This window comes from Rhinopithecus roxellana, chromosome 12 (genome assembly GCF_007565055.1).
Source record: "Rhinopithecus roxellana isolate Shanxi Qingling chromosome 12, ASM756505v1, whole genome shotgun sequence".
Classification (NCBI taxonomy): domain Eukaryota; kingdom Metazoa; phylum Chordata; class Mammalia; order Primates; family Cercopithecidae; genus Rhinopithecus; species Rhinopithecus roxellana.
The window spans coordinates 25,770,298-25,794,351 of NC_044560.1; the positions used below are offsets into that span (position 1 = coordinate 25,770,298).

At 52.5% G+C, this 24,054-nt stretch overlaps 1 protein-coding gene across 1 annotated transcript in view; it reads right to left on the reverse strand.

Moving 5' to 3' along the window:
- The window catches only part of PADI2 (peptidyl arginine deiminase 2), a 53,762-nt gene extending 29,912 nt beyond the window's left edge, over positions 1–23,850 (reverse strand). The window contains exons 1-4 of the mRNA XM_030912951.1: positions 23,662–23,850; positions 9,052–9,235; positions 7,337–7,409; positions 262–323 (exon numbers count right to left, since the gene is read on the reverse strand). Of these exons, the coding sequence (XP_030768811.1) occupies positions 262–323; positions 7,337–7,409; positions 9,052–9,235; positions 23,662–23,753 (411 nt within the window). The 5' untranslated portion in view covers positions 23,754–23,850. The remainder of the gene's footprint in view (positions 1–261; positions 324–7,336; positions 7,410–9,051; positions 9,236–23,661) is intronic.
- Positions 23,851–24,054: the final 204 nt, after the last annotated feature.

Consider the following 24,054-nt stretch of genomic DNA (forward strand, 5'->3'; position numbering starts at 1 on the left):
ACTGGGCGTCCCCATCACGGGATGGAGAAACTGAGACTCAGGAGCCTGCTCTGTAGCCGACTCTATAAGATGCCTGAGCTCATCTGTGGGTTCCATCATTGGTATGCTGTGTGTCTGGGAGCCTGTCTTGGGCCTCGATCTCCTGAGCTGTGAAATGGGAATTGCCTGCTTGGTGGGAGAACCATGGCTGCCTGTACCATCTGGGTCTGCACCCTCAGAAGCCCCAGGTTCAGGGTGGTGCCTGCCCTGATGGCTAGGTACCTTGTTTGGGTTGTTCTTCTCCACCACGCCATCCCGGTCTGCGTCCACATCCAGGGAGATCTCTGGGGAGAAGAGACATGGGTGAGTTGCTGAGCCTGCCAGGCAGGGTGGGGCAGGGGCACGAGGAAGACCTGTGGGATTAGGGTGCATCTCAGTCATTCATTTGGTCACGGGGAAGGGAGGACCTTGCTGACATCATCTTACACAACCCCCTGCCTCAACATTCCACGACCCACTGAAGACCATCGGCAGACGCTGTGTGGACTTCGTAGCTTATGGCTGCAAGAGCTGCCATCGGGGAGGTCCAGGTCCTCCCACCACTTCTTTGTTCTTGCTGGGGGTTGGGGAATGATCCTCGATGCACAGATCTGAGAGCCTCAGTTCAGGGGTGAAGTCACATGCCCAAGGTCACATCCTAGCAGAACTGGGGTACACGGTGCAGTTGGTTTGATTCATAGTTCATATTCTGAAAACTTACAGGCATAGCATTCCCAAACTGCCTTTCTCAGTCTACCCGGGCATGCGCATAGGTGTGCACACGTGCACCTGTGTGTGCATGTCTCTTTCTCTCCAAGAACTTCCAGTGGCCTAGATCCCACCTTCAAGGACTGAGGGTTTTACTGTGGGTGGGAAGCTGTCTCCAACCCCTCTTGGTCTGAGGGCACCTGTGAGTCCAGATGGAGGATCCAGGGCCAGGCCCTCGCTTATCCCTTCTTTTAGTGAAGGGACCTTCAGCATCCCTAGGCCTGCCATGGAGACAGGCTTTGTGGAGACTGTAGGGAAATGAAAAGGTTTGGCATCAGACAAGGTGGAGTTTAGACCCTGGTTCTCTGCTTATAAGCTGTGTGACTTTGGGCAGGTTAGACAACCTCTCTGAGCCCCAGTTTCCTCACCTGTAACATGGGGCCCTTCCTGGTTACAGCAGGTGCATTAACTGCAATGGAAGGCACTACTGACATTTTGAGCCAAATAATTCTTTGTGTGGGTACAGCCTGTGCATTGGAGGATGTTTAACAGCACACCTGGTTTCTACCTACCAGATGCCAGTAACATCCCTCCCAGTCGTGACAGTCAAAAATATCTCCGGATATTGTCAAATGTCCCTTGGGAGGTGAAATTGCCTTGAGTTGGAGACGGACAGGGTCGAGTAGGGATGTGGTTGGGAAGGTGTTGGGAGTGTCACACATGTGACGTGTGCAGGTTCCAGGCCCCTAGAGCTGCCTGAGTGGGCTCATCTCATGCTGAGCATGACTTGGACCTGGTGGGTGCTGGGTGGTAATGAATGCATTCCTGGTTAGTCCCCTTGGCAGGCACACCCTCTGCCTGGAGGGCATGGAAAGGAGGGTCCTGGCACACGAAGCGCACTGATGTCACCCTTCTCTGGGCCAACCGAGCCCAATTGAGTCCAGAGATCACCTTCAGGTCCTCCCTTTGCCTATAGCCTGCATACCCTAGGTCTGCATGTGACTTTTCCGGTCTAGAAGGAGGCTGCAAGGGCGCCTGGCCCTTGGGAGAGGCAGCCATCTGTGTCCCAGCCTCTGTAGCCCTGTGGTGAGTTAGGTGCTGTAAGGCATAATTTGTAACCTCCTGCCTCCAATTGCATTCACTCCACATTTCACTGCTGAGGAGCTACTGTGCTCCGGAAACTGTGCTAGGCAATGGGCAGTGGAGGCACAGCACCTGCTCTCAAGGCGTCCACAGTCCCATGAGATAAATAGCATTGCTCCCGTTTCACAGGGCAGCAAACCCAGGTTCAGAGAAGTCACTTGTCAGCAAATCGGGCTGGTAAGCCGGGAGGCCGGTGCAGGATAAGGACCCCAGGGGAAAGAAGGGAAGGCGGTACCACCAGGGGCTGGTAAAGAGGCTGGGGTGCAGGGGCAGGAATAATATTGGTTTTGGCTCCTGGACCTTTGTGAACTTTCCAGCCGGTCACGCCCACTGAATGCTGCCTTTCAGGGAACTCAGCTTCCTGAAACTCCTCCCTGGGAAGGAGCTGCAGGTCCAGCCTCTTTAGGGAGCCACTCTGTCCGTTTTAAGGTAACGATCTCTCCCTTGCGGGCATCCTGCTCTGCAGGTGCACAGCGTTTTCCATGGCGTGCTCTCTTGGCCACCCCAGGGGAGGCGTGATCACCCCCACCCGCTAACAATGCAGATGAGGAAACCCAGGCCTCCAGCAGGGAAGTGACCACCGAAGTTCCCAGAGCAGAGCCAGGCTCTCAGCAGGGCCTCAGGCTCCAGATGCCTTCTCTCTGCTGTTCCCTGCAAGGAACCCAGGCTGACCTCCCCACAAGCTGTTTCCAAAAGCCCAGCCCAAAGTCAAAGACCCAAGACTTGCTCCCTTGAAGGTCATTCCCAGAGGAAGTGCCCACGTCCCCACCTTGGCAGCCCTGTGACCTTCGTCTCTAGGCTGCAAGGTGACATTACATTGGGACTCCTTGTGGTGGGTTCATTATAGCAGTGGAGCCATGGGCTAGGAGAGAGATGATGGTGCACTCTAGACTGCTTTATTTCATTACGAATTCTTGAATGTAAACATTTTATTCATGTAATATTTGGACATAGTGCAAACAAAATCAAATAAAACAGTAACACACTTTCTAAAGAAAGACAGCGGTTCCTTGTCCAGCCCTTCTCCTTGGCTGCCTGAGGCAACCTCCCTAATACTAAATACTCATACTTATTGTGATGTCTTGATTTATTGAATTCAGACAGGTTTGTTACCTTCCTGTTATGAAATGTGGGCATTTCACAGTATGGCTCCCTCATCGTCCTCCCAACCTCTCACAGGGCTGCATAACTCCTCTCTCATGACCCATGACCTGTCCCCATAATCCACTGAAATGACCTTCTGGCCCCTTCACCCTCAGAGACCTCCCACCCCGTAGTCATGCCCCTAGGACTTCACCCCTGTAAGGCTTCCCCCAGTGTCTGATTTAACTAGATTCCGGGGGGATGCTGTGGGTAGGGGCAGAGAACAGGGCTCATGTGACCTGCCCGGAGCATTGCCTCTTGGGATGGCTCTGCCTTCCCGAGGGGGAGGAGGGAGAGGACCTCTGCTTCAGGGCCTCTGGGCTCCAGACGACATTTCCCAGAGGCTCTGGATCCCACCTCAGCTCCCTAGAATAGCCCCAAGGCGTCAGGTGGCCCCTGGGTGTGGGGCAGATTGATGGGAAATGTCACTAGGATTGAGTTCAAGGCAGTCTGCCCTGAGAATGAAGACACTGAGACCTCAGCTGTGACCGAGAGGCACCGGCATTTTGGAGGGTCGCCAGAGAGTGGCAGGGTGCCTGGCCTTCTTGCCTTACTAAGCAGCCCGAGGAGTTGTGGAAAGGAAGGACTCCCTCCCCCACAGCCAACCAAGGCAAGTATCCCAGGCTCTGGCGAGAAGGCACAGGATCAAGCCCCTCAGGTTGATGTTGCAATTTTTTGAGGCCCGCGTGTGTGTACTCCTTCCACTGCCAGGACCTCAAATAGGGTGAGATTCTTCCTCCCTCCCCACACCTCACCTCTCCCTCTCCCCCATCCCTCCCAAAAAAAGGAAGTCTTTGCAAATCAACCCTAACCAGAGTCTTGAAGATCCTTAGGGATTAATTAGCTCAAACTCCTCATTTTATAGTTTGCAAAAAGTGAGTCCTAGTGGGGGTGGCTACTTCTTAAGGTCACACAGCAAGTCCTTGGCAGGATTGGGACCAAGACCCAGAGCCTGATTTGGCCAAAGGAATCATGAATTTGTTCCCAAATCCCAGGAGGAAGACAGACAGACCATATGTTTCTTTAACTTCACCCAGGCAGAGAGAAAATGTGGCTACCCCAAGAGCAAGGGAGAAAAGCAGGCAGAGCATTGACTGAGCACCCACTCTGTGCCGGGCCCTTAGCACACAGCATCCCACTGAATCCTTGCAAACGCCATGCAAGGCTGCTCTGTGAAGCGCATTTTGTAGATGAGGAAGCCAAGGCTCAGGGGGATGATGTGACTTGTCCAAGGTCACAAGGTGGTTGGAGGTGGGCAGAGAAACATCTTAGGCTTACTTCTGTCTACTCTGAAGCCAAGGCTCTTTCTGCTCAATGTGGACTCAGGATAGGACCAGGGTGAGAGAGATTCAGATATATTTTTGTGCCTAGGGGACAGTCCCAGCATCTCGAGATATTGGGGGTATCCTTGCCTCTGAGGTACTGTCCCTGAGTGACTGATTACTCAGGATGAGGGGCTCAAGGGCTCCTGGGGCAGATGCTCAACAAAAGACCTAGAAAGAACAGACATAACAGTGGTTCCCAAGGGAAACCAGATTTTCACCAGGGTCTCTGTTGAAACAGGAAACAGTAGTTCAATGGGGTTAGTTTCTCATAAAGTTTTCTTTTTGCAATTGAATGACTCTTTTATTCTGTTTTTTTGTTTGTTTGTTTGTTTGTTTTGTTTTGTTTTGTTTTTGAGACAGAGTCTCACTCTGTCGCTGAGGCTGGAGTGCAGTGGCACTGTGTCGGCTCACTGCAACCCCTGTCTCTTGGGTTCAAGCAATTCTCCGGTCTCAGCCTCCTGAGTAGCTGGGATTACAGGCGTCCACCACCACGCCTGGCTAGTTTTTATGTTTTTTAGTAGAGACAGGGTTTCACCATGTTGGCCAGGCTGGTCTTGAACCCTGACCTCAGGTGATCCGCCCGCCTCGGCCTCCCAAAGTGCTGGGATTACAGGCATGAGCCACCACGCCCGGCCATGACTGTCTTTTATTCTGAGATTATGCCTTGCCTATTATTTAGGAGTGAAAATGATGGTGATAGTTGATAGCAAAATTTTTTATTTTTTATTTTTTATTTTTTTGAGACAGAATCTCGCTCTGTCGCCCAGGCTGGAGTGCAGTGGCACCATCTTGGCCCACTGCAACCTCCACCTCTTGGGTTCAAGCAAGTCTTCTGCCTCAGCCTCCTGAGTAGCTGGCATGTGCACCACGCCCGGCTAATTTTTGTATTTTTAGTAGAGATGTGGTTTCGCCAGGTTGGCCAGGCTGGTCTCAAACTCCTGACTTCATGATCTGCCCACCTTGGCGTCCCAAAGTGCTGGGATTACAGGCGTGAGCCACCATGCCTGGCCTCAAATTGCTTTATTAATGTATGGTTTTTTTCTTTTTTGCCAAGCATCAAAGTTGTTAGTCTTCTCATTTTTGGGGGGTGAGGGGAGGGGACATTTGATTGGCCCATGGAATCTGAATATCTAGAACTTGTGGCAGTTAAATAATTATTAATTGACCTCGGATGGATGAACTCGGTCACTTGTCCTGGGCACATGTGGCATCTTTTGGGACTCAGCCATGCTGCCAACTCTGAATGGGCTTCCTCTAAGCACAGCTTTGTCATCTTCTAGTGAGCGGGAAAAGTCCAGTCCTGCCTCCTTATAGACCCTTATTTTGCCATCTATCCTAAGGCTGTCTTGCTTTGGTGGAAGTCTTGTTAATGGTGCAGTCAGTCTTCTGGGATCACCCTCATTTGACAGGTGTCAGGCCCCTGCCCTTCCTGCCTCTGTCCTCAGGTGTCCCTGTCTCAGTGGGATTAGGTTTCCTCAGGGACTGTCATCTGAGACTGCCTGTGTGCTGTGTGCATGCAAGGTTCACACACGTGCCAGGGCTCAGCACAACCCAGGAGTCTTTGGTTATCATCTGCCGCCCTCACCAAGGTCATCCCGAGGTTCCCTACCCCAGGGCTGGGCACCTCCTTGGGGCAGAAAGAGGGACAGGGGGACCAGCAACCAAGCCCATTTGGGAATTAGCCAAGAATGAGAAGGGCCATGCTGCTAAGCCTATTTCAGCAGCTGAGAGCACAGGGCTAGAGAGGGAGGGGCTGGCTTGGGAGCTGGTTGTATTTTGGGGAGGTTCTGAGATCCCCCTGAGAATGTGGGATAACTGGAATGACTTGGCATCTCACCAACCATTTTCCGGAGATGTGGCTGCAGGCAAGTATTTCTTTGTTTTACCTTTTCTGAGCCTTGATTTTCTCGTCTATAAAATGGGGATGATAATAATGTCTATCCTTGAAACAGTTGGAAGAAGAGATTGAAATCGTGATGGTAAAACATTGAGTACTGGAGCCTGGCACACCATAGGTGCTCAATTAATATCAGGTGTTTATCATCCTCCCCCTCCTGCTCCTCATCAAAGTGCCCAGCACAGCTCTAGACACAGAGTAGGTCTGCAATAAGGAGGCCGCATCATTATTTTTAAAGCACTCAGCATGCAGTTGACTCTCAATAACCGGTAGTTCCCTTCCTCTGCCATGTGGCAACTCTGTCAATGTTAAACCAAGGCTGCATGAACAAAATGACTCTCTGAAATGTCCTCCTGGCTTTAACATTCTATGATTAAAAAATGAAATAAAATACCATAAAAGTAATGCCTCAATTTCAGGGGGTGGGGTGATGGAAAGTTCAGATGATCACAGTCCAGTGTCCTGTAGAGCCAGGGTAGGCTCCGCCTCCCTGGTGTGCAGGCCTGGCACACAGCACAGGACAGTGTGATGCCATGGACAGAACCTGAGACAGGGATAATCCTGGGTTCTGGACTCAACTTGCTGCCCAGTTGCTGTGTGATGTTGAATGAATTCCCTAACCTCTCTGGGCCTCACCATCCTGTGGATCAAATAAAGGACTCTGCACCCTCAGGGCTGAATCTGGGGAGAACCAGGGGGCAGCTGGGATTGTCAAGAACAGCTGCTAGTTTTATAGACCGTGGTCATTCCGCTTGCCATGAGAGGGACGCTCTTCTCTAGGCTGCAGGGGAGAAGTGGGGGTGGGGGGGAAACATGTTCCTTTCTCTCTTTTAGGGTCCACAGAGCCTGGGAAGGGGGCCTTGACACTGGGGGGAATTACTAATGAATCAGGGAGTGCCTCTTCCTGCAGATAAGTCCCCACCCCAGTATGGAAGGGCCGGGGCAGGGCACATGTGACATCCCTCCCCAGGACTGTGCCATTCAGAAGAAGCTCTGAGTACCAGGTCAGCTGCACTGAGAACAGCCTAAGTGCCCCAGAGAAGGACAACAGTGCCAGGCCCTGGGAGATGAAGGCACCGAGACGGCAGCCACGCTAACTCACCAATGGCCGTGAGGAAGAGCCCCGCCTGGTCAATGGGAATGCTGCCTTCCTCATCGTAGTAGTTGACAGTGACCTTGATGGGGAGGAAGCACATTGGGATAGAGAGAAAAGAGAGCAGAGATCACAGATCACAAGCAGGAAAACCTGAAGCAACTGCTGTCCCTCACAGCTCACAGCCTGTCAAGCCAATCCCCTCCAAGCATTAGAACCCTCTCCTCCAGGAAGCACTCCTGGGTTGGTGGGCAGCTTCCCTCAGGTAACTGAACTAGACTGTGGACTCCCCTCCTGCTGGCTGAGAGTGCAGTCAGGATGCCGTCTGCCTTCCTGTGCCACTGTGTGCATTCTGCTGCCTGGGGGGTGGGGTCCATATCTGCTATGTTGCATGCCTAGTGCTCACTGAGGGGACAGGGCTGAGGCTATTTTCTTTGGACCATGTTCAGTGCCATCACTGTGATGGGGCACATGGTAAAGTTCATAATTACAGAACCCAGCAAGGACACAGTTCTGGTCTCAGCCTCACCACTTGGACAAATCATCCATGGACGCTCAGCACCCCATTTTACAGACAGACCAAGGACACTTGTGACTGTAAGCTCCAGCGATTCTGTGGTTCTGAGCCCCTAAACTTTCTATCACTCAGCTGTCTATAATTTTCATCCTTTATGAAACCATCGTTCCATGGTCTAACCTCACAACATCCACATGACTACCAAGCACTGAGAATGCGGCTGTTCTGAATGGAGATGTGTTATAAGGTGTAAAACTCACACTAATTTTAAATTTGGTATGGAAAAGGAATATGAACTACCAGCCTGGGCAATACAGTAAGACCTGTCTCTCCAAAAAAAAAAAAAAAAAGTTAGCTGGGCATGATGGCAGGTGCCTGGAGTCCCAGCCTCCTAGAATACAAACTACCAGCCTGGGCAATATAGTAAGAACTCATTTCCACAAAAAAAAAAAAAAAAAAAAAAAAAAAAAAAAAAAAAATTAGCTGGGTATGATGGCAGGTGCCTGGAGTCCCAGCTACTTGGGAGGCTGAGGTGGAAGGACCGCTTGAGCCCAGTAGCTTGAGGTTGCAGTGAGCTATGATCGCACCACTGCACTCCAGCCTGGGCATCAGAGTGAGATCCTGTCTCTTAAAAACAAACGAACAGGCGAGCACAGTGGCTCACACCTGTAATCCCAGCACTTTGGGAGACCAAGGCGGGTGGATCACAAGGTCAGGAGATTTACACTATCCTGGCTAACACAGTGAAAACCCCGTCTCTACTAAAAATACAAAAAAAAAAAAAAAATTAGCTGGGCATGGTGGAGGGCACCTGTAGTCCCAGCTACTCGGGAGGCTGAGGCAGGAGAATGGTGTGAACCTGGGAGGCGGAGCTTGCAGTGAGCCAAGATCGTGTCACTGCATTCCAGCCTGGGTGACAGAGGGAGACTCCGTCTCAAAAAAACAAACAAACAAAAGACAACAATTTTGTTAATATTTTTTATATAGATGGCATGTCAAAATGATAATATTTTGATAGATGGGATTAAGTAATATATATTAAGACAATTAATGTCACCTGTTTCTTTTTGCCTTTTCAATGTGGTTACTGCAGAACTGAAAATGACACATGGCCCACATGCGGTTTCTATGGGACAGGGCTGGTCCAGCCTGCCTCTATCCCGGCATGGCCCCGGGCCCGCGGAGGCTGGACTTCCCTCCGTGGTACCTTGTCACTGCTGGCCTCGGTGCTCGCCTGGCTCATGGTGACCCGCAGGGTGGTGCTGGGTGAGAGAAGCCAGCGCTGCTTGCCATTGGTGGCCACCTCCTCAGCCTCCCCATTGCGCACCACCTCTACCCGCACGCGTTCCGAGTGCTTCAGGCTGAAGGTTTGGGCCCCGGCTGGGGCCGCGCTGTGGGGAGAGATGAGAGAGGGTTAGGGGGAGCCCTGGGGCAGGTGAGATGGGGGGGCTTCAAGAGGAGATTCCTGCTTCCAGCACTTTGGGAGGTCAAAGCCGGAGAATCACTTGAGCCCAGGAGTTTGAGACCAGCCTGGACAACATAGTGAGATCTTGTCTCTACATAAATTTAAAAATTAGCTGGGCATGCTGGTACACGCCTGTGGTCCCAACTACTTAGGAGACTAAGGTAGGAGAATTGCTTAAGTCTGGGAGGTTGAGGCTGCAGCGAGCTATGACTGTGCCACTGCACTCCAGCCTGAGCAACAGAGCGAGACCATGTCTCTTCTTTCTTCTTCTTCTTTTTTTTTTTTGTAAGGCAGAGTTTTACTCTTGTTTCCCTGATTGGAGTGCAATGGCATGATCTCGGCTCACCACAACCTCTGCCTCCCGGGTTCAAGTGATTCTCCTGCCTCAGCCTTCCGAGTAGCTGGGATTACGGGCATGCACCACCACACCTGGCTAATTTTGTGTTTTTAGTAGAGACAGGGTTTCTCCATGTTGGTCAAGCTGGTCTTGAACTCCCGACCTCAGGTGATCCGCCCGCCTTGGCCTCCCAAAGTGCTGGGATTACAGGTGTAAGCCACCGTGCCCGGCTCTTTTTTCAAAAAAGAAGACTTCTGGAGGGGCAAGGCTGCAAAGGTCCCCCTAGGCAATCTGATCTGGGAGACCCCAAAGGATCCGGCTGCATTGCAGTCACCTGGTTGTGAAGAGGACATGTGTTGAACATGAAATCTCTTGGGCCAATCTTGCACCTCCCGAGTCTGAATGTTCGAGGGTGGGGCCTGGGGATCTGAATTCTTAACAAGCTTCCCAGTGCCTCTGATGGGCGGCCAATTTTGGGAGCCACAGGGTCCTGCGAAGGTGGAAGATGGAGGCCCAGGCAGGAATGAATTTGCTCCACTAGCAGAGCTGGGCCTGGAACCCTGTCTCCCTGCTCAGGGTCGCTGAGTAAAGTGCTGAGTCCTCACAGGGATGGAGCCCAGAGCCTGGGTCCTAACAGGGCAGAGGTGGGGTGTCTCTCGTTACAAAGATCCCTTCCTTCCTGCCACAGCTTTCTTGGTGCCTGACATCCCCCACCTTCTGAATCATTTCTTGGGGTTCAAAAGTCGTTTTCCACTGCAAAGGAAATACTTTCAGAATTCTTGAATTCTGACCAGGAGAACAAATTGGTGTGATCTGGCTGCTGTGAACTGAATGTGTCTCCCCAAATTAGCATGTTGAAGCCTTCACCCTCAGTGTCATGGTATTTGGAGATGGAGCTTTTAGGAGGTAATGGAGGTGATTAAGGTTAGATGAGGTCATAAGGGCAGGCTTCCTTTTCTTTTTCTTTTCTTTGAGATGAAGTCTCACTCTGTCACCCAGGCTGGAGTGCAGTGGCACAATCTCAGCTCATTGCAACCTCTGCCTCCCGGGTTCAAGTGGTTCTCCTACCTCAGCCTTCTGAGTAGCTGGGATTACAGGTGCACACCACCACACCCAACTAATTTTTGTATTTTTAGTAGAGATGGGGTTTCGCCATGTTGGCCAGGCTGGCCTCGAACTCCTGACCTCAGGTGATCCACCCGCCTCAGCCTCCCAAAGTGCTGGGATTACAGGCGTGAGCCACTCTGGCCAAGGGCAGGCTTCTAATCAAATAGGAGAAGAAAGATGAGAGAGGAAGAGGAGGAGCAGCAAGAGAGGGAGGGATAGGTAGATAGAGCTCTCTCTCCATGGACTGATGAAAGATCATGTGAGGACACAGTGACAGGGTGGCTATTTGCAGGCCAGGAAGAAAGCCGTCACCAGAACCCGACCATGCTGCCACCCTGATCTTGGACTTCCAGCCTCCAGAACTGTGAGAAGATGAATTTGTTTTTAAGCCACCCTGTCCATGGTGTTTTGTTGTTGGCTTAAGGAGAGGTGACAGGAAGGACAGGGGACTAAGGGAGGAAGGTGCCTAGGGATGGCAGCTTTGCTAAATCCAGCCACTGGTCTGAAGGCCCAAGAGGGCTTAGAGGGACTTAGGTGGGATTCTCGTGGGATTTGTGACTAACGCATAGGTGTAAGCCTGTCTCAAAGGCACAGCTGCTATTTTGGGGGCCTGGCGCTTTTGAGCTCCAGGAGTTCTCAACTGCGGCAGGCATCAGAATCATGAGGGTGCTGTTTAAATCTATAGGGTGTTTTTCTTTGAAGGCTGCATATCTGTGGATCCCATCTCTGGAGAGGCTGGCCGGCATGGCGGAGGCTGAGGGTGCTGGGGCAGCTGAAGACAGAAACAGTGGCCAGGGTTGAATGACAGGTGCAGGCCAGTGGCTGTCAAAGCGCAGCAGCAGCGGCTGGGGCGGCGGCACCTGGAGGTCTTGTCACAACACAGACTGTGGGGCCCCATCTCAGAGCATCCGATTCCGGAGGTCTGGCGTGGAGCCCCAGAATCTGCATTTCTAACTTGCTTCCAGGAACTGTTGATGCTGCTGATCCCAGTACCACACCTTGAGAACCACTAGTCCAGACAATCAGCACTGTGGACCACTGTTCAGAGCCCTGGGCTGGCCAAGGCCGTGAGCATGAATCTGTAGAGGCTGCCGGGCAGCGTCTCTCTGACCTGGGCCACAGACTTCAGGGGCTACGGGCAAAGACTACTGGTCTTGGGCTCTGGCAGGAGGGTGGGGAAGGACTCGGCAGCCTGTGGCCAGTGCTGGGAGAGGAGCTCAATGAAGACACCCCAAGGTCATTCTGGTTCTTGTCCTGACCCCTTCCAAACTCCACAGCCTGTCCTGGGATGATGTGAGACTGGACACTTCTTGGTCATGGCCTGCTGCAGTCCCCTGTCTGCATCCACCATCTTTTTTTTTTTTTTTTTTAGGAGGAGTCTCTCTCTGTCACCCAGGCTGGAGTATAGTGGCATGATCTCAGCTTATTGCAACCTCCATCACCTTGGTTCAAGTGATTCTCCTGCCTCAGCCTCCAGAGTAGCTGGAATTACAGGTGCCTGCGACCACGCCTGGCTAATTTTTGTATTTTTAGTAGAGCTGGGGTTTCACCATGTTGGCCAGGCTGGTCTCGAACTCCACCTGCCTCGGCCTCCCAAAGTGTTGGGATTACAGACGTGAGCCACTGCGCCTGGCCACATCCATCATTAAGAGGGGTGCAGAGTCTGGACAAAAGCCCTGGACTAAGGGTGCATGTGCAGAGGACCTGGTTTTGAGTCCAGTCTTGCTCCTGACTTGAGGGGGTCTGCACATTCTGAGTGTTCATCTGTTAGTCCCTACGCCTCAGGAGGACTGCCACCCTCCTGCCCATAGTTCTCCTCTCACTCCTTCTAGGACTGGGGCCATGTTTTGCTGAGTGGTGATGCCATGTGGTACCTGCCCTCCTTTGGGTTATAAGTCCCCTGAGGGTATAGTCCGGCCTCTCCCATCCTCATTCTTCAGAGTCTAGCACAGGGCTTGGCCCATCATACACCCAAGGGAAGGGGCAGAGGTGAGTGGGATGGAAGGTGAGCCGCTCCCAAGGAGAGGTGTGAATACACACTCTGGATGCTTTAGGTGGCACAGGGAGGAACAATCTAGAAGACTTATGTGTTTATCAAACACAGTGTCTTTTTATGGTGACTGATAAAGTCTTGCCATTTATGGTAATGCTACAAAATCTCTGTTTAAAATAAAGTTATTAAGAAAAATGTGAGTTGGGTTAAAGAAAAGTATTAATAGTGCGACAGGTTGAAGATGATTTTGGCCAAAGCCATGAGAGGTTGGGGAAACTGTGGCCTTAGGTTTAGGAAGCATTCCTCTCCTGCAAGTCTCAGCTTTGCCCATCAATGTGCTGGGTGGCCTTGGGCCAGGGACTTTCCCTCTCTCAGTTTCATTGAGTGTTAGGTGAGAGGATGGAACCCGAGCAGAGGCGGCTGAGTCCAGAGTGCAGAGGAGAGGCCCTGGGCAAAGGGGTGAGGAAGAAGGCTCTAGAAAGCTGGGGATGGCTGGGCGCAGTGGCTCACACCTGTAACCCCAGCACTTTGGAGGCTGAGGTGGGTGGATCACTTGAGGTCAGGAGTTCAAGACCAGCCTGGTCAACATGGCAAAACCCTATCTTTACTAAAAAAAGTACAAAAATTAGCTGAGCGTAGTGGCGTGTGCCTGTAGTCCCAGCTACTCGGGAGGCTGAGGCAGGAGAATCACTTGAATCTGGGAGGTGAAGGTTGCAGTGAGTTGAGATTATGCCACTGCACTCCAGCCTGGGTGACAGAGCGAGACTCTGTCTGAAAAAAAAAGAAAAAAAAGAGAAAGCTTGGGATATCTCTGCTGGATTCCTGCCACTCACCTCCCTGCCTTAACCAGAGCCACTACTACTATTATTTATTTATTTATTTATTTTCTTAAACTGAGACAGAATCTTGCTCTGTCACTCAGGCTGGAGTGCAGCGGTGCTATCTTGGCTCACTGCAACCTCCGCCTCCTAGGTTCAAGTGATTCTCCTGCCTCAGCCTCCCAAGTAGTTGGGACTACAGGCATGCACCACCATGCCTGGCTAATTTTCGCATTTTTAGTAGAGATGGGGTTTCACTATGTTGGCCTGTCTGGTCTTGAACTTCTGACCTCAAATGATCCGTTTGCCTTGGCCTCCCAACGTGCTGGGATTACAGGAGTGAGCCACCACACCTGATCCAGAGCCACTATTATTTCATCTGGTTTTATATATTGAGCTTCTGCACACAATTCTATTTAGGAAAAAATGTTTTCCAAGATGATCTCTTAGGACCCTGACTCAGTTACTATAAGTGATGCTTCCTGCCTGCCTTCATTCCTCTGGACCAGTGAGAAACCAAAGGAGGCCTCAGAGGCTCCAGAGGGTTAACGCCCAGCCCACATTGCAGCTCCAGGGCCCCACACCCTCTTATGCCCCAGCACCAGCCCTGTTCTGAGCTGAGCAAACAGCTATTCTTGGAGTGGCTCTGGGCAAAGCAACAAAGGGGCCCATTGTGCCCCTGCAGATCCTGTTGGCTGCCTTCCTGCCCAGGAAGAACCCTTTGGAATCCCTCTCGCAGAAAGCAGAAACCCGAGAGCCAGGGGCTTCAGGCACCAGGATTGTCCCTGGAGGCTGCAGGGAGGGGCCCAGGACAGTATTGAGGGAAAGGGAGGGGGCTTGGGGGTGGTTATGACCTTCTTGCTTATTAGAGAGAGGCTAAGGAGAGCATGGATGGAGGGACAGGCTGCCAATCCCTGTGGCCAGGTCTCTTCTGCCTACCAAGGAATCCCAGAACCCAGGACATGGTTACACTCAATGTAGTCTTTGGCAATACATGAATGAATGCACCTGCCCTTCTTGGCTTTGCAAACTGTATTACCCAAGTGATTTAAAAAAAAACAGAAATCAGGTCATTTACTTTCTTGAAAATATTCACTGGCTCCTCAGTGCCTACCCATACAAGAATATCCAAACTCTTCATCCTCACGTTGAACTAGGGGCATTCGGCCATTGCAACTCAGCTTGACACTCTGGTTTCACTTTCTGCGGTTCCTTCCACCACTTCAACTCCCTGCATTGTTCCATCTCACTGTGCATTTTGACATATAAGTCGTTCCTTTTACCAGCAAGACTTTCCCCTGACTTCTCTGCCTGGCAAATGTCCATCTCTCCTTGAAGACCTAACTCAATCCATTTGCCCCCACAGTTACTGGCCCTTTAGGCAGTTCACTCCTTGAAGGTAGGGATTGTATCTTCTTGTTTGTTTGTTTGTTTCAGCACCTGGCCTAGTATGGGCACACCTTAAGTGTAAATGTTTGCTGACAGAGGGCTGGAGGAGGAAGGCATACTTATATGGTCATTCAGTCACTCAACATGCATTTACTGAACACTTACAATGTGCCAGGCACAGTTCTAGGCATTGGGGGGTAGACTGGTGAAAAAGTGAACACATTCCCTGGGCCCATGGAAAAGACAGACCTTTTTTTTGTTTGAGACGGAGTCTTGCTCTGTTGCCCAGGCTGGAGTGCAGTGGCACGATCTCGGCTCACTGCAATCTCCGCCTCCCAGGTTCAAGCGATTCTCCTGCCTCAACCTCCTGAGTAGCTGGGATTACAGGCACATGCCACCACGATGCCTGGCTAATTTTTGTATTTTTTAGTAGAGACGGGGTTTCACCATGTTGTCCAGGCTGGTTTGGAACTCCTGACTTCAAGTGATCTGCCTGCCTCAGCCTCCCAAAGTGCTGGGATTACAGGTGTGAGCCACCGTGCCTGTCCAAAAAAGACAGACTTTCAATGGATTACATGATTACAGCTGTGATAATTGCTATAAAGGAGAAGGAGAGGGTGCCACGAGCCCCCAGTCTGGGGTTCAAAGAGTGATTCCCTGAGAAAGTGGCATTTGAACTAAGGTCTGAACTTTATACTGTAAAGGACAGGCGGGAATTAATGACACCATTGCAGTGCTGACTGTAAAAAAAAAAAAAAGAAGAAGAATTAAACCAGAGATTCTTAAATTTGAGTGTGCATTACCACTACCTACAGGGCCTGCTAAAATATAGGTGAATGGGCCCAGCCCCTGAGTTTCTGATCTATCAGCTATGGAGTGGGACCTGAGCAACTGCATTTCTAACAAGCTCCCAGGTGATGTTGATGCTGCTGGTCCAGAGACCACAGTTTGAAAACCACTGAGTTGGACAAAAGAGGAGAGGAAGAGGAGCACAGATTTCCAAGCAACAGGACAGCTTGCTTGATGGCCCAAGGTGGAGGTTAGTCCTGCATGTTCGAGAAGCTGGAAAGAGGGAAGTGTGTCTGGACTTTGTGAGCAAGGGGGAGGGAGAGTGGTGGGAGCAGGGGTTTTAGATAACAGTGAGGAGCTGGCTTTCCTCTGATTGTAGAGAGAAGTCACTGAAGGCTTCTAAGCAGGGGTGGCATGATCAGTTTTGCACTGTAGATAGATCATCCAGGGTGCAGGGTCACCCAGGAGGCAGGGTGGGGGATGGATTTCAGGAGAGCAACAGAGGAAGTGGGGGAGGGGATGGCTGCAGCTGCCCACGCGAGCAATGATAGTGGCAGTGGAAATAGACAGAAATGGTCACTTGGTTGGTGCCAAACGAAGGACATCTGCCCAGCCCCACAATGCCTCGTGGTCTCTAGGAGCCATGGGTCCTCTCTGGTCTTGGCTCAGTCAGTGGGGAGGGTCACTGGCTTGGCCTTGCTGGGCTGGGGTGGCTCACCAGCCCCAGACCTGAGGGCATGAAACGCCTGCTCCTCGCTGGCTGGCATCTGGCTCTCGTAGCTTGCCCGCCTGGCCTGGGCCTCATTAACACCAGCTGGGGCTCATCCCCAGAGTGACCCCAGCTCCTGGCAGCCTGGGTGTGACATCCTGCTATTGGGGCTTTAGAGGAGTCTGGGAGCGGGGGAGTTGTGGGTGCCAGCCTGGCATGCAACCCCATGGCGAGCAAGAGGCAGGCAAGGACCTGGGGGAGAATGACCTCAGTCCAGACCTCACACCTGGTGCTCGGCTTGGTGATGGCTGCAGCCCTGTGGGTGAGCAGCTGCCTTGAACAGGGATCAGTGGAGGCAAACCATGACATCTGCCTTCAGCCAGCTTTCCTCACCACCTGGTGCATCCAGCCGTCCCAGGCCTCTCATTAGGGAAGAAACAATCTGATCTATAGCTGCTCCTCTCCTCAGAAACCTTCAATGACTCCCTGCTACTTACAGAACAAAGTCCAATGCCTGAACAATGCATTCAAAGCTCGGTTAGAGCTCATCAACCCTCCAGCCTTATACTCCAGGCCACTGAAGCTGTGCCCCTTCTGTGCGCCCCAACTTTCCTGCCAGTTATCTCTGGCCCTGAGTAGCATGTTCTTGGTCTCACTCTGAATCCCAGTCCATCCTTCAAGACCCAGCTCAGTTGCCACCTCTTCCAGGAAGTCGTCCCTGATCTCATCAGCCAGAATATATCTCTCCCTCCATTTATTGGTGTCTCAAACAACACTTAATAAATGTGGTTCAACATTTCTTTCCCGTAAGTGCCATGAACTCTTTGAGGACAGGGATCAGGTCTCATTATTATTTGTTTTCAAAAGAAACTCAATACTAATACGTAACAACTTACTGAGTATTTGCTATTATGATTATTATTTTTCTAACCACTAGACCAACAGGGAACTGAGTATTCATTATGTCTCAGGCATTGTACCAAGCCCATGGCCCACATGACCTCAGTCCATTCTTTCGATAACCCCATGAGGCCCATTTTACAGATGAACACACTGAGGCCCGTAGAGGGCAAGCACCCACTTCAAGTCTCAGGGACATTCATGGCCAAGTGTGAGGAGAACTCAAGCTCTCTGAGACCTGGGCCTGGCTGCCCCCTCCCTGGAAGAGAATTCAAAGTCTGGAGACTTCCCTGAGGTCCGCCAGGTAGGTGTGTCTGGTGTGGGGCAGAGGGGAGGGTCAGGCCTGGCTCTGAAGAGGTCCAAATGAGAGCCCCTTACTTATTTCACAGGTGGGAGTCTGAGACTCAGAGAAAGGACACCACAGACTGGCTTCCTGTCCTGGGTTCTTGGGTAAATGACATAGAGAAGCAGGCCTGGGCCCATCAAAGCCCCTGGGTGCAAGGTCTGGCGTGGCTGGGCAGGAGAGAGCCGCCTTCAAAAACTGCCTCCTCCAAAGTGTAGCGGGTGTATCTGGCCAGCTAGGGGTGGGCACTGGGGTGAGCCCCTGCCACTGTGCTCCCATCCCAACTCAGGGCCCTGCAGCCAATGAGGGAAGGTCTCAGGGACCCCAGCTATGCAGGGACTGCGGGCCTGGTCCTCCTTAGAACACTCCCAACCCCAGGGAACTAGTCTGAAACCAGAGCCCTGGAGCAACGCCTGGCAAGGCCTCCCGTTTGGGGTTGAGGGCTCTGGGTGCTGTTCTAATTTATGGGCCACCTGACCTGGCCTGAATTCCTCCCACCGTCATTCTCTCAGGAACAAGTGCTGCTCGGGCCAAGCTTGGCCACGTGCCCTTGACCTTCCACAGGCCCGTCCAACGGTGCCTGTCCCTTGAGGCTGGGGGTGGGGAGCTCAGCCCCATGACAGGCCAGTCCACAGGATCACAGGCCTCACTCATTCATTCATTCATTCATTCATTCATCGATCCATCCATCCAGGGAGCCCTTCATTGACTCCAGGGAGGATCACAAACAAGGAGGAGGTACATCTGAAACACAAGTGCCAGGAGGACAGCCCAGGAGAGCAAGCAGGGGCCTGGGCTCTGCACCCCACAGTTTACCAGCTGTGCCATCCTGGACAAATATTCCTTCCTTCAGTTTCCCCAGCTGCGAAAAGGGGGCAATAATCGTACCTAACTCATAAAGTTATTGCAAGGTTTAAATATGTAAATTATTAAATGCCCGTGAGATGAGCATGCAAAGTGCTGAGAAGGTTGCCTGGGCACAAAATAAGTGTTCAATAAATGTAAACTAGTAATATTAAGAAACAATGAGAAGTTGTGCAAAGAAAAAAATGTGATGAGATAGAAGTTCTCGGGACTCAGGGTAGGGCACCATATGGGGTAGTCAAGGAAAGCTGCCTGAAGGAGGTGACATTGGAGCTGAGACTTGACTGATGAAAGTCAGGCTTGTGGGGATCTGGTGGATGGTGTTCCAGGCAGAGGGAACAGCAACTGCAAAGGCTCTGAGGTGGGAACGAGCTTGGCGCAGCCACGGGCTAACAGCATCTACAAAACCAGTGTGGCCAGAATGGAGTGTGTGCTGAGGAACTGCCAGGAGAGGAGATCAGTGAGGTGGGGCCTGGCACACTATGGGGAGGGGAGCCCATAGCACCCCAGGTCCCCATCACGGCAAACTGGATCTCAGACCCTCCTGGCCTTTGTCTTAATGACACTTTTTAAAAAAGCAAATACCCTGTAATCCCAGCACTTTGGGAAGTTGAGGCGGGTGGATCACGAGGTCAGGAGATCGAGACCATCCTGGCTAACATGGTGAAACCCCGTCTCTACTAAAAATACAAAAAAATTAGCCAGGCGTGGTGGTGGGCGCCTGTAGTCCCAGCTACTCGGAGGCTGAGGCAGGAGAATGGCGTGAACCTGGGAGGCGGAGCTTGCAGTGAGTTGAGATCGCGCCACTGCACTCCAGCCTGGGTGACAGAACGAGACTCCGTCTCAAAAAACAAAACAAAACAAAAAAACAAATACGTCTGTAGCCCTCACACCAAGCAAGAGACAGAAAGTCTGGGAGTGAGTCTGTGCCAAATTGTCTAGGAGTGCCTGCCTGATACCTTCTTCCTATCTTCTGCCAGCGAGTTATGGGCAAATTATTAGTATTTACTTGATATTACTAGCTGACATTTATCTTCTTTCTATCTTCTGCTGGGACAATGGCTGGTCAGCCTCTGCCTTGGGGAATCCCAGGGAAGGGATTCCTCCCACCTCCACCTCACAGACGCAGCTGGAACCAGGAGACTGCTCTGCACAGGCAAAGGGACAATGTTAACATCATTCTAGTGTCCTGAAGCTCCTGCAGACCTCAGGATCTGGATCCTGGCCCCTGTCCACCAGGGAGGAAAAGAAGAGCCTTGCCTTCTTGAGAACTCTCACTGACAGAGGCATAAGCTGAGGGAGGGACAGAAGAAGCCATTCCCAAGGCCCAGCTTGTGGGCAGAGGGTGACTACCCTGCTACCTACTTTACTCCGAGGCTGCCCCCTCTCTATCCTTCCAGACTCTGGGGGTGTCCATGCCTCCAGGGCTCACAAGAGGTGGGTGGCCAGGGTGGAACCAACCTAGGGACTCCCTCTGTGCTCTCTCTCCAACATCAAGCCCGAATCAGATGGGGACCCAGGCTAGCCCCCCTGAAGAAGTGGCTTTCGGCTAAAGGGGCCACTGGAGGAGATTGTGTGGGCCAGGTGTACCTGTGCCAAGACTAAGATGAGTACATTTGGGAATAGCAGAAGAAAACAGTGAGTATCTCTAACAACAATCACAAAGTACAATTTCTAAGAAACACCCTACTTCCTTCTTTCTGTGTATCTACTCATTGCTTGCTGGAGACTAGCAGTCAGAATGAGGCTAGGTCAAGGCATCCGTCCCCAGGGGGGCCAGTTTTGCTGGGAGAGCATGGGTGGCCCAGAGCACCCCTGCCCTTGGTGACCTGGATGACCCCTCCTGGGGCAGCAAAGAGGTCGATTGTTCATCACTGTGACCCTGAATGTACAACTTCTATTGAACACAAAATCGCTCCTCCTGTTCTCTGATCGACCCTTATTTGGGTCAGTGGAGGCTCAGAGAAGTGAAGTGATTTACTCAAGGTCGCACAGCCTATGGATGGAAGCTGGTAGGGCAGTGCCTGCCAGGACCACAAGGTCTATTGAGAAATGGGGCCGGGGAGGCCCCTGCTGTGTGTCTGGAGGGGAACAGGCTGTGCCAGCATCACAGGAAAGGGAGCCCAGAGCCCCTGGGAAGGGGAGTGGGTGCTGAGGCCGGTTCACTCACCTTTGTGACTCAGGAGTGAGGGTCAGGATGCCACTCCCTAATTAACTGGGCCCAGCAGCCCCAGGCCTTGTTCCTTGGGGTCTACTTGGAGGCTCTGGGGGCATCACTTGGGGTCTTGAGCCAGGACCTATATCTGGGCAGCAAAGGACTCAGGGAAGAGTGGAAGGTCAAATGGGAGTTGGTGAAGTCTATGGGGACAGTGGGCTCGTGGCCAGGGTGGAAGAGACACAAGTTGAGAGGGCCGTCCAGTTCAACCTGCTGGTTTTAGGGTCACATAGGACAGAGCAGGAGATAAGAGCATGAGTCCTGAGTCAAACAGACCTGGACCTGAGTCCTGTGTGACACTGGACAAATGGCTCCGTCTCTCTGCACCTTACCTTCCTCATCTGTAAAATGGGATGATCAATGAACCCTCCAGGGTCTATGGTGAGGAAGAAAGGAGGCGGTGGGTTCAGCTCCTAAGTGCCCACTAATACCTCCTCCTGTTATCAATACTGACAGTTGCTCTCATTACTACAGGTAATTCGAGTCACAATAGCAATAGCAACTCAAGCTCCTTAGTCCTGGAAGAGGCTTCCTTCCACTGGATCAGTGAGTCCTCAACTGGCTATGACTTTGCCCCCCTGCCAGGGGACTGCTGGCACTGTCTGGAGACATTTTTGGTTGTCACAATTTGGGGGTTGCTACTGGCATCTAGGGGACAGAGGTCAGGGATGCCACTAAACACCCCGCTACAATAAAGAAACATCAAGCCCAAAATGCAATAGTGCTGAGATTGAGAAGCTCTGCGCTAGACCTGTGCTGTCCAGGACAGTGGCTGCCAGCACAGTGGCCAGCAAGCACCTGAGACGCACTCAGTCTACGCTGAGATGTGTTGAAGTGTAGAATGTGCACTGGATTACAAAGACTTAGCATGAAAAAAAGAAGGTAAACCATTTCCTTAATAATTTGTATATTGATTGCATGTTGAAATGATAATATTTTAAAATATTGGGTTAAATAAAATATATTATTAAAATTATGCCTGTTGTTTTAACTTTTAAAAAGATGTGGACTACTAGAAGATTTAAAATGCAATTGTGGTTTTATTGTGGTTCACACTGGACTTTTCTGGACAGTACTGCGCACTGCCCCTCTCTATGGTGGCAGAGAATCTTAAGTGCTGGTGGGGTGAGGGTCTTTGTGGTCATTGAGACAGGACAAGGGGAATCGTCGCACTGCTGCCCCCTGCTAGAGGGAGGCTGAGTCCACATCTGCCCCACTCCCTGCCCCTACCCCAGCTGGCCCTCTCTTTGCCAGGATAGAGCGATGGCAGGGGGCCTGAGCAGGAACCCTCCTTTGCTCCCCACCCCCGACTGGGAGGATCATGCCAGTCTTTCATGTTGCACCAACCATGCCCCAGCAAATAAACAGGTGGGTATGGTGACAGCTGAGGCTTAGAGACCTGAGCACTCTGGCTCCATGCCCACTCCTTAGCGGCGCCAGTTCAGGGCTGGGGGTGGGGAAGGTAGGGGAGCTCTTCCAGCCCACCGGTGCCTGTACCACCCTCCACTGCTGTGTTCTTGTCCTCAGAGACCACCCAGTCCACCTCTGAGGTTTATATGGGGGACAACTGAAGCCCAGGCCCAGGGGGAGGCAGAGGTTGAGGCCAGGGGCAGAGGCATGGGGTGGGTCCCTGATCCCGGGGCTTGGTGGTATCAGCGTGGCCAGTGCCTCTGCAGAGGTGGCAGGAGACTGGTTGGGCAGGTGGGAGGGCTGTCAGGGCTGTGTGGGGAGACACATGATGGGTTCGGGGGGGCCTGGGAGAGGCAGGGTGCTCCAAGTGTCAGGATGATTTGGGAGCTATAAACCACGATAGTGCCTCTGTGTGAGTTCAGCTTGAGGCAGAGAGAGGATAGGGGACCCACCCGGTGTCAGCACAGGGTCCCACCTCAGAGTCCTGCATGCCCCCTGCCCCCAGCACTGACCCTAGCAATGGGGAGCATTTTAAATACTTGGAATAGAGGGGGCAGATCAAACCCCAGCATAACCCCAGCCCTTCATTCACACCAGCCACACCTTTCCAAGGCCCTGTCCCATGTACTCAGGGAGACAGATCATTGCACTTGGCTGCTTACTGGGATGTGGGGGGAGTGGTAAGGCCCGGCCCTATCTTCAGCTGTCTCAGACATCCCGCACTCAACCAAGTTCTTGGACAGAGAGAAGGGGAGGGAGCAGAATTCGGAATCAGGATCCTTTTCCAACAAAGTACCCCACTATACACCCCAAGTCCCTGTTGTCAGCTGGGTGGAATATGGTCCCTGTGCGGTCTCAGAATGAACTCAGGGGAAGGCATCTGGGGACACGGAGCTCAGGGCCAGTGCCTGGGGACAAGCAACTTCTAGCAGCCCCCACAGGGCGAAATCGGAGCCTGAGTAACCTCCAGGGCCAGATTCAGCCTCAGGGCAGCTCCCTTTGGGTCCTGCCCCAGTCCCGGGCAAGTCTCCGGGGCAGCTCCGCTGAACTGGGAGTGGGAAGCAGGAGAGGGGCTGGGTTGAGGTGGGTCGGAGGGGAAGTGATGTGCGGAGGGGAAGTGAAAGGGGAACGGACGGCGGGGAAGCTGAAGGGGTGTGAAGCCCCCCGGGAGAAGAACTGGAGAGGGCCAGACGGAGGATCACTGGTGAAAAGGAGGGTCTGCGAAAGGGGTCGTGAGGGAGGTGGGGCTGAGCCTGTGTTAGGGCGTCTGGGAGAGTCTCAGGGTTTCAGGAAGGTGGACACAAAGTTCGGGGGTTGTCAGGTTTCCGGATGAGGTTCTTAGGATTTCTGGGTGCGGAGGCCTAGGGATTAGGGACAACTCGGGCTGGACAAAGGCAGTCCACGTCCCCGAGTATGCGCGCGTCTCAGGATTTCTGGGCGCGAGATCTCCGCCCGGGCACCACGGTGGGCCGGCTCACCTGTAGACATCGGTCCAGAGGTAGGTGCCCAGCACGTACACCGCCTCCACGCGGCTCCCGTACTGCAGCCGCACGGTCCGCTCGCGCAGCATCCTCCGCGCCGCAGTGCCCGCGCTCGCTGGCCCGGGGCGGCCGGGAGTACCTGCAGCAGGTGCGCCTTCTCCAGCAGCCTGCGCCCCACAGCCCGGCTTGCAGCCTTATCCAGTGGCCGGTGGGCGGGGCGGCCCGCCCCAGTCCTCTCGCAGTGGGCTGCGGGCCTGTCGGTCAAGCGTGGTCCCGCCCCTAACTCGTCCCGCCCCGCTGCGTCGTGGTGAAGTCATCAGGGACCACTTCTGTGCTTGTTTGTTCATTCCTTCATTCAACAAACTTTCGGTGGGCGCCCAGGTGTTGGGC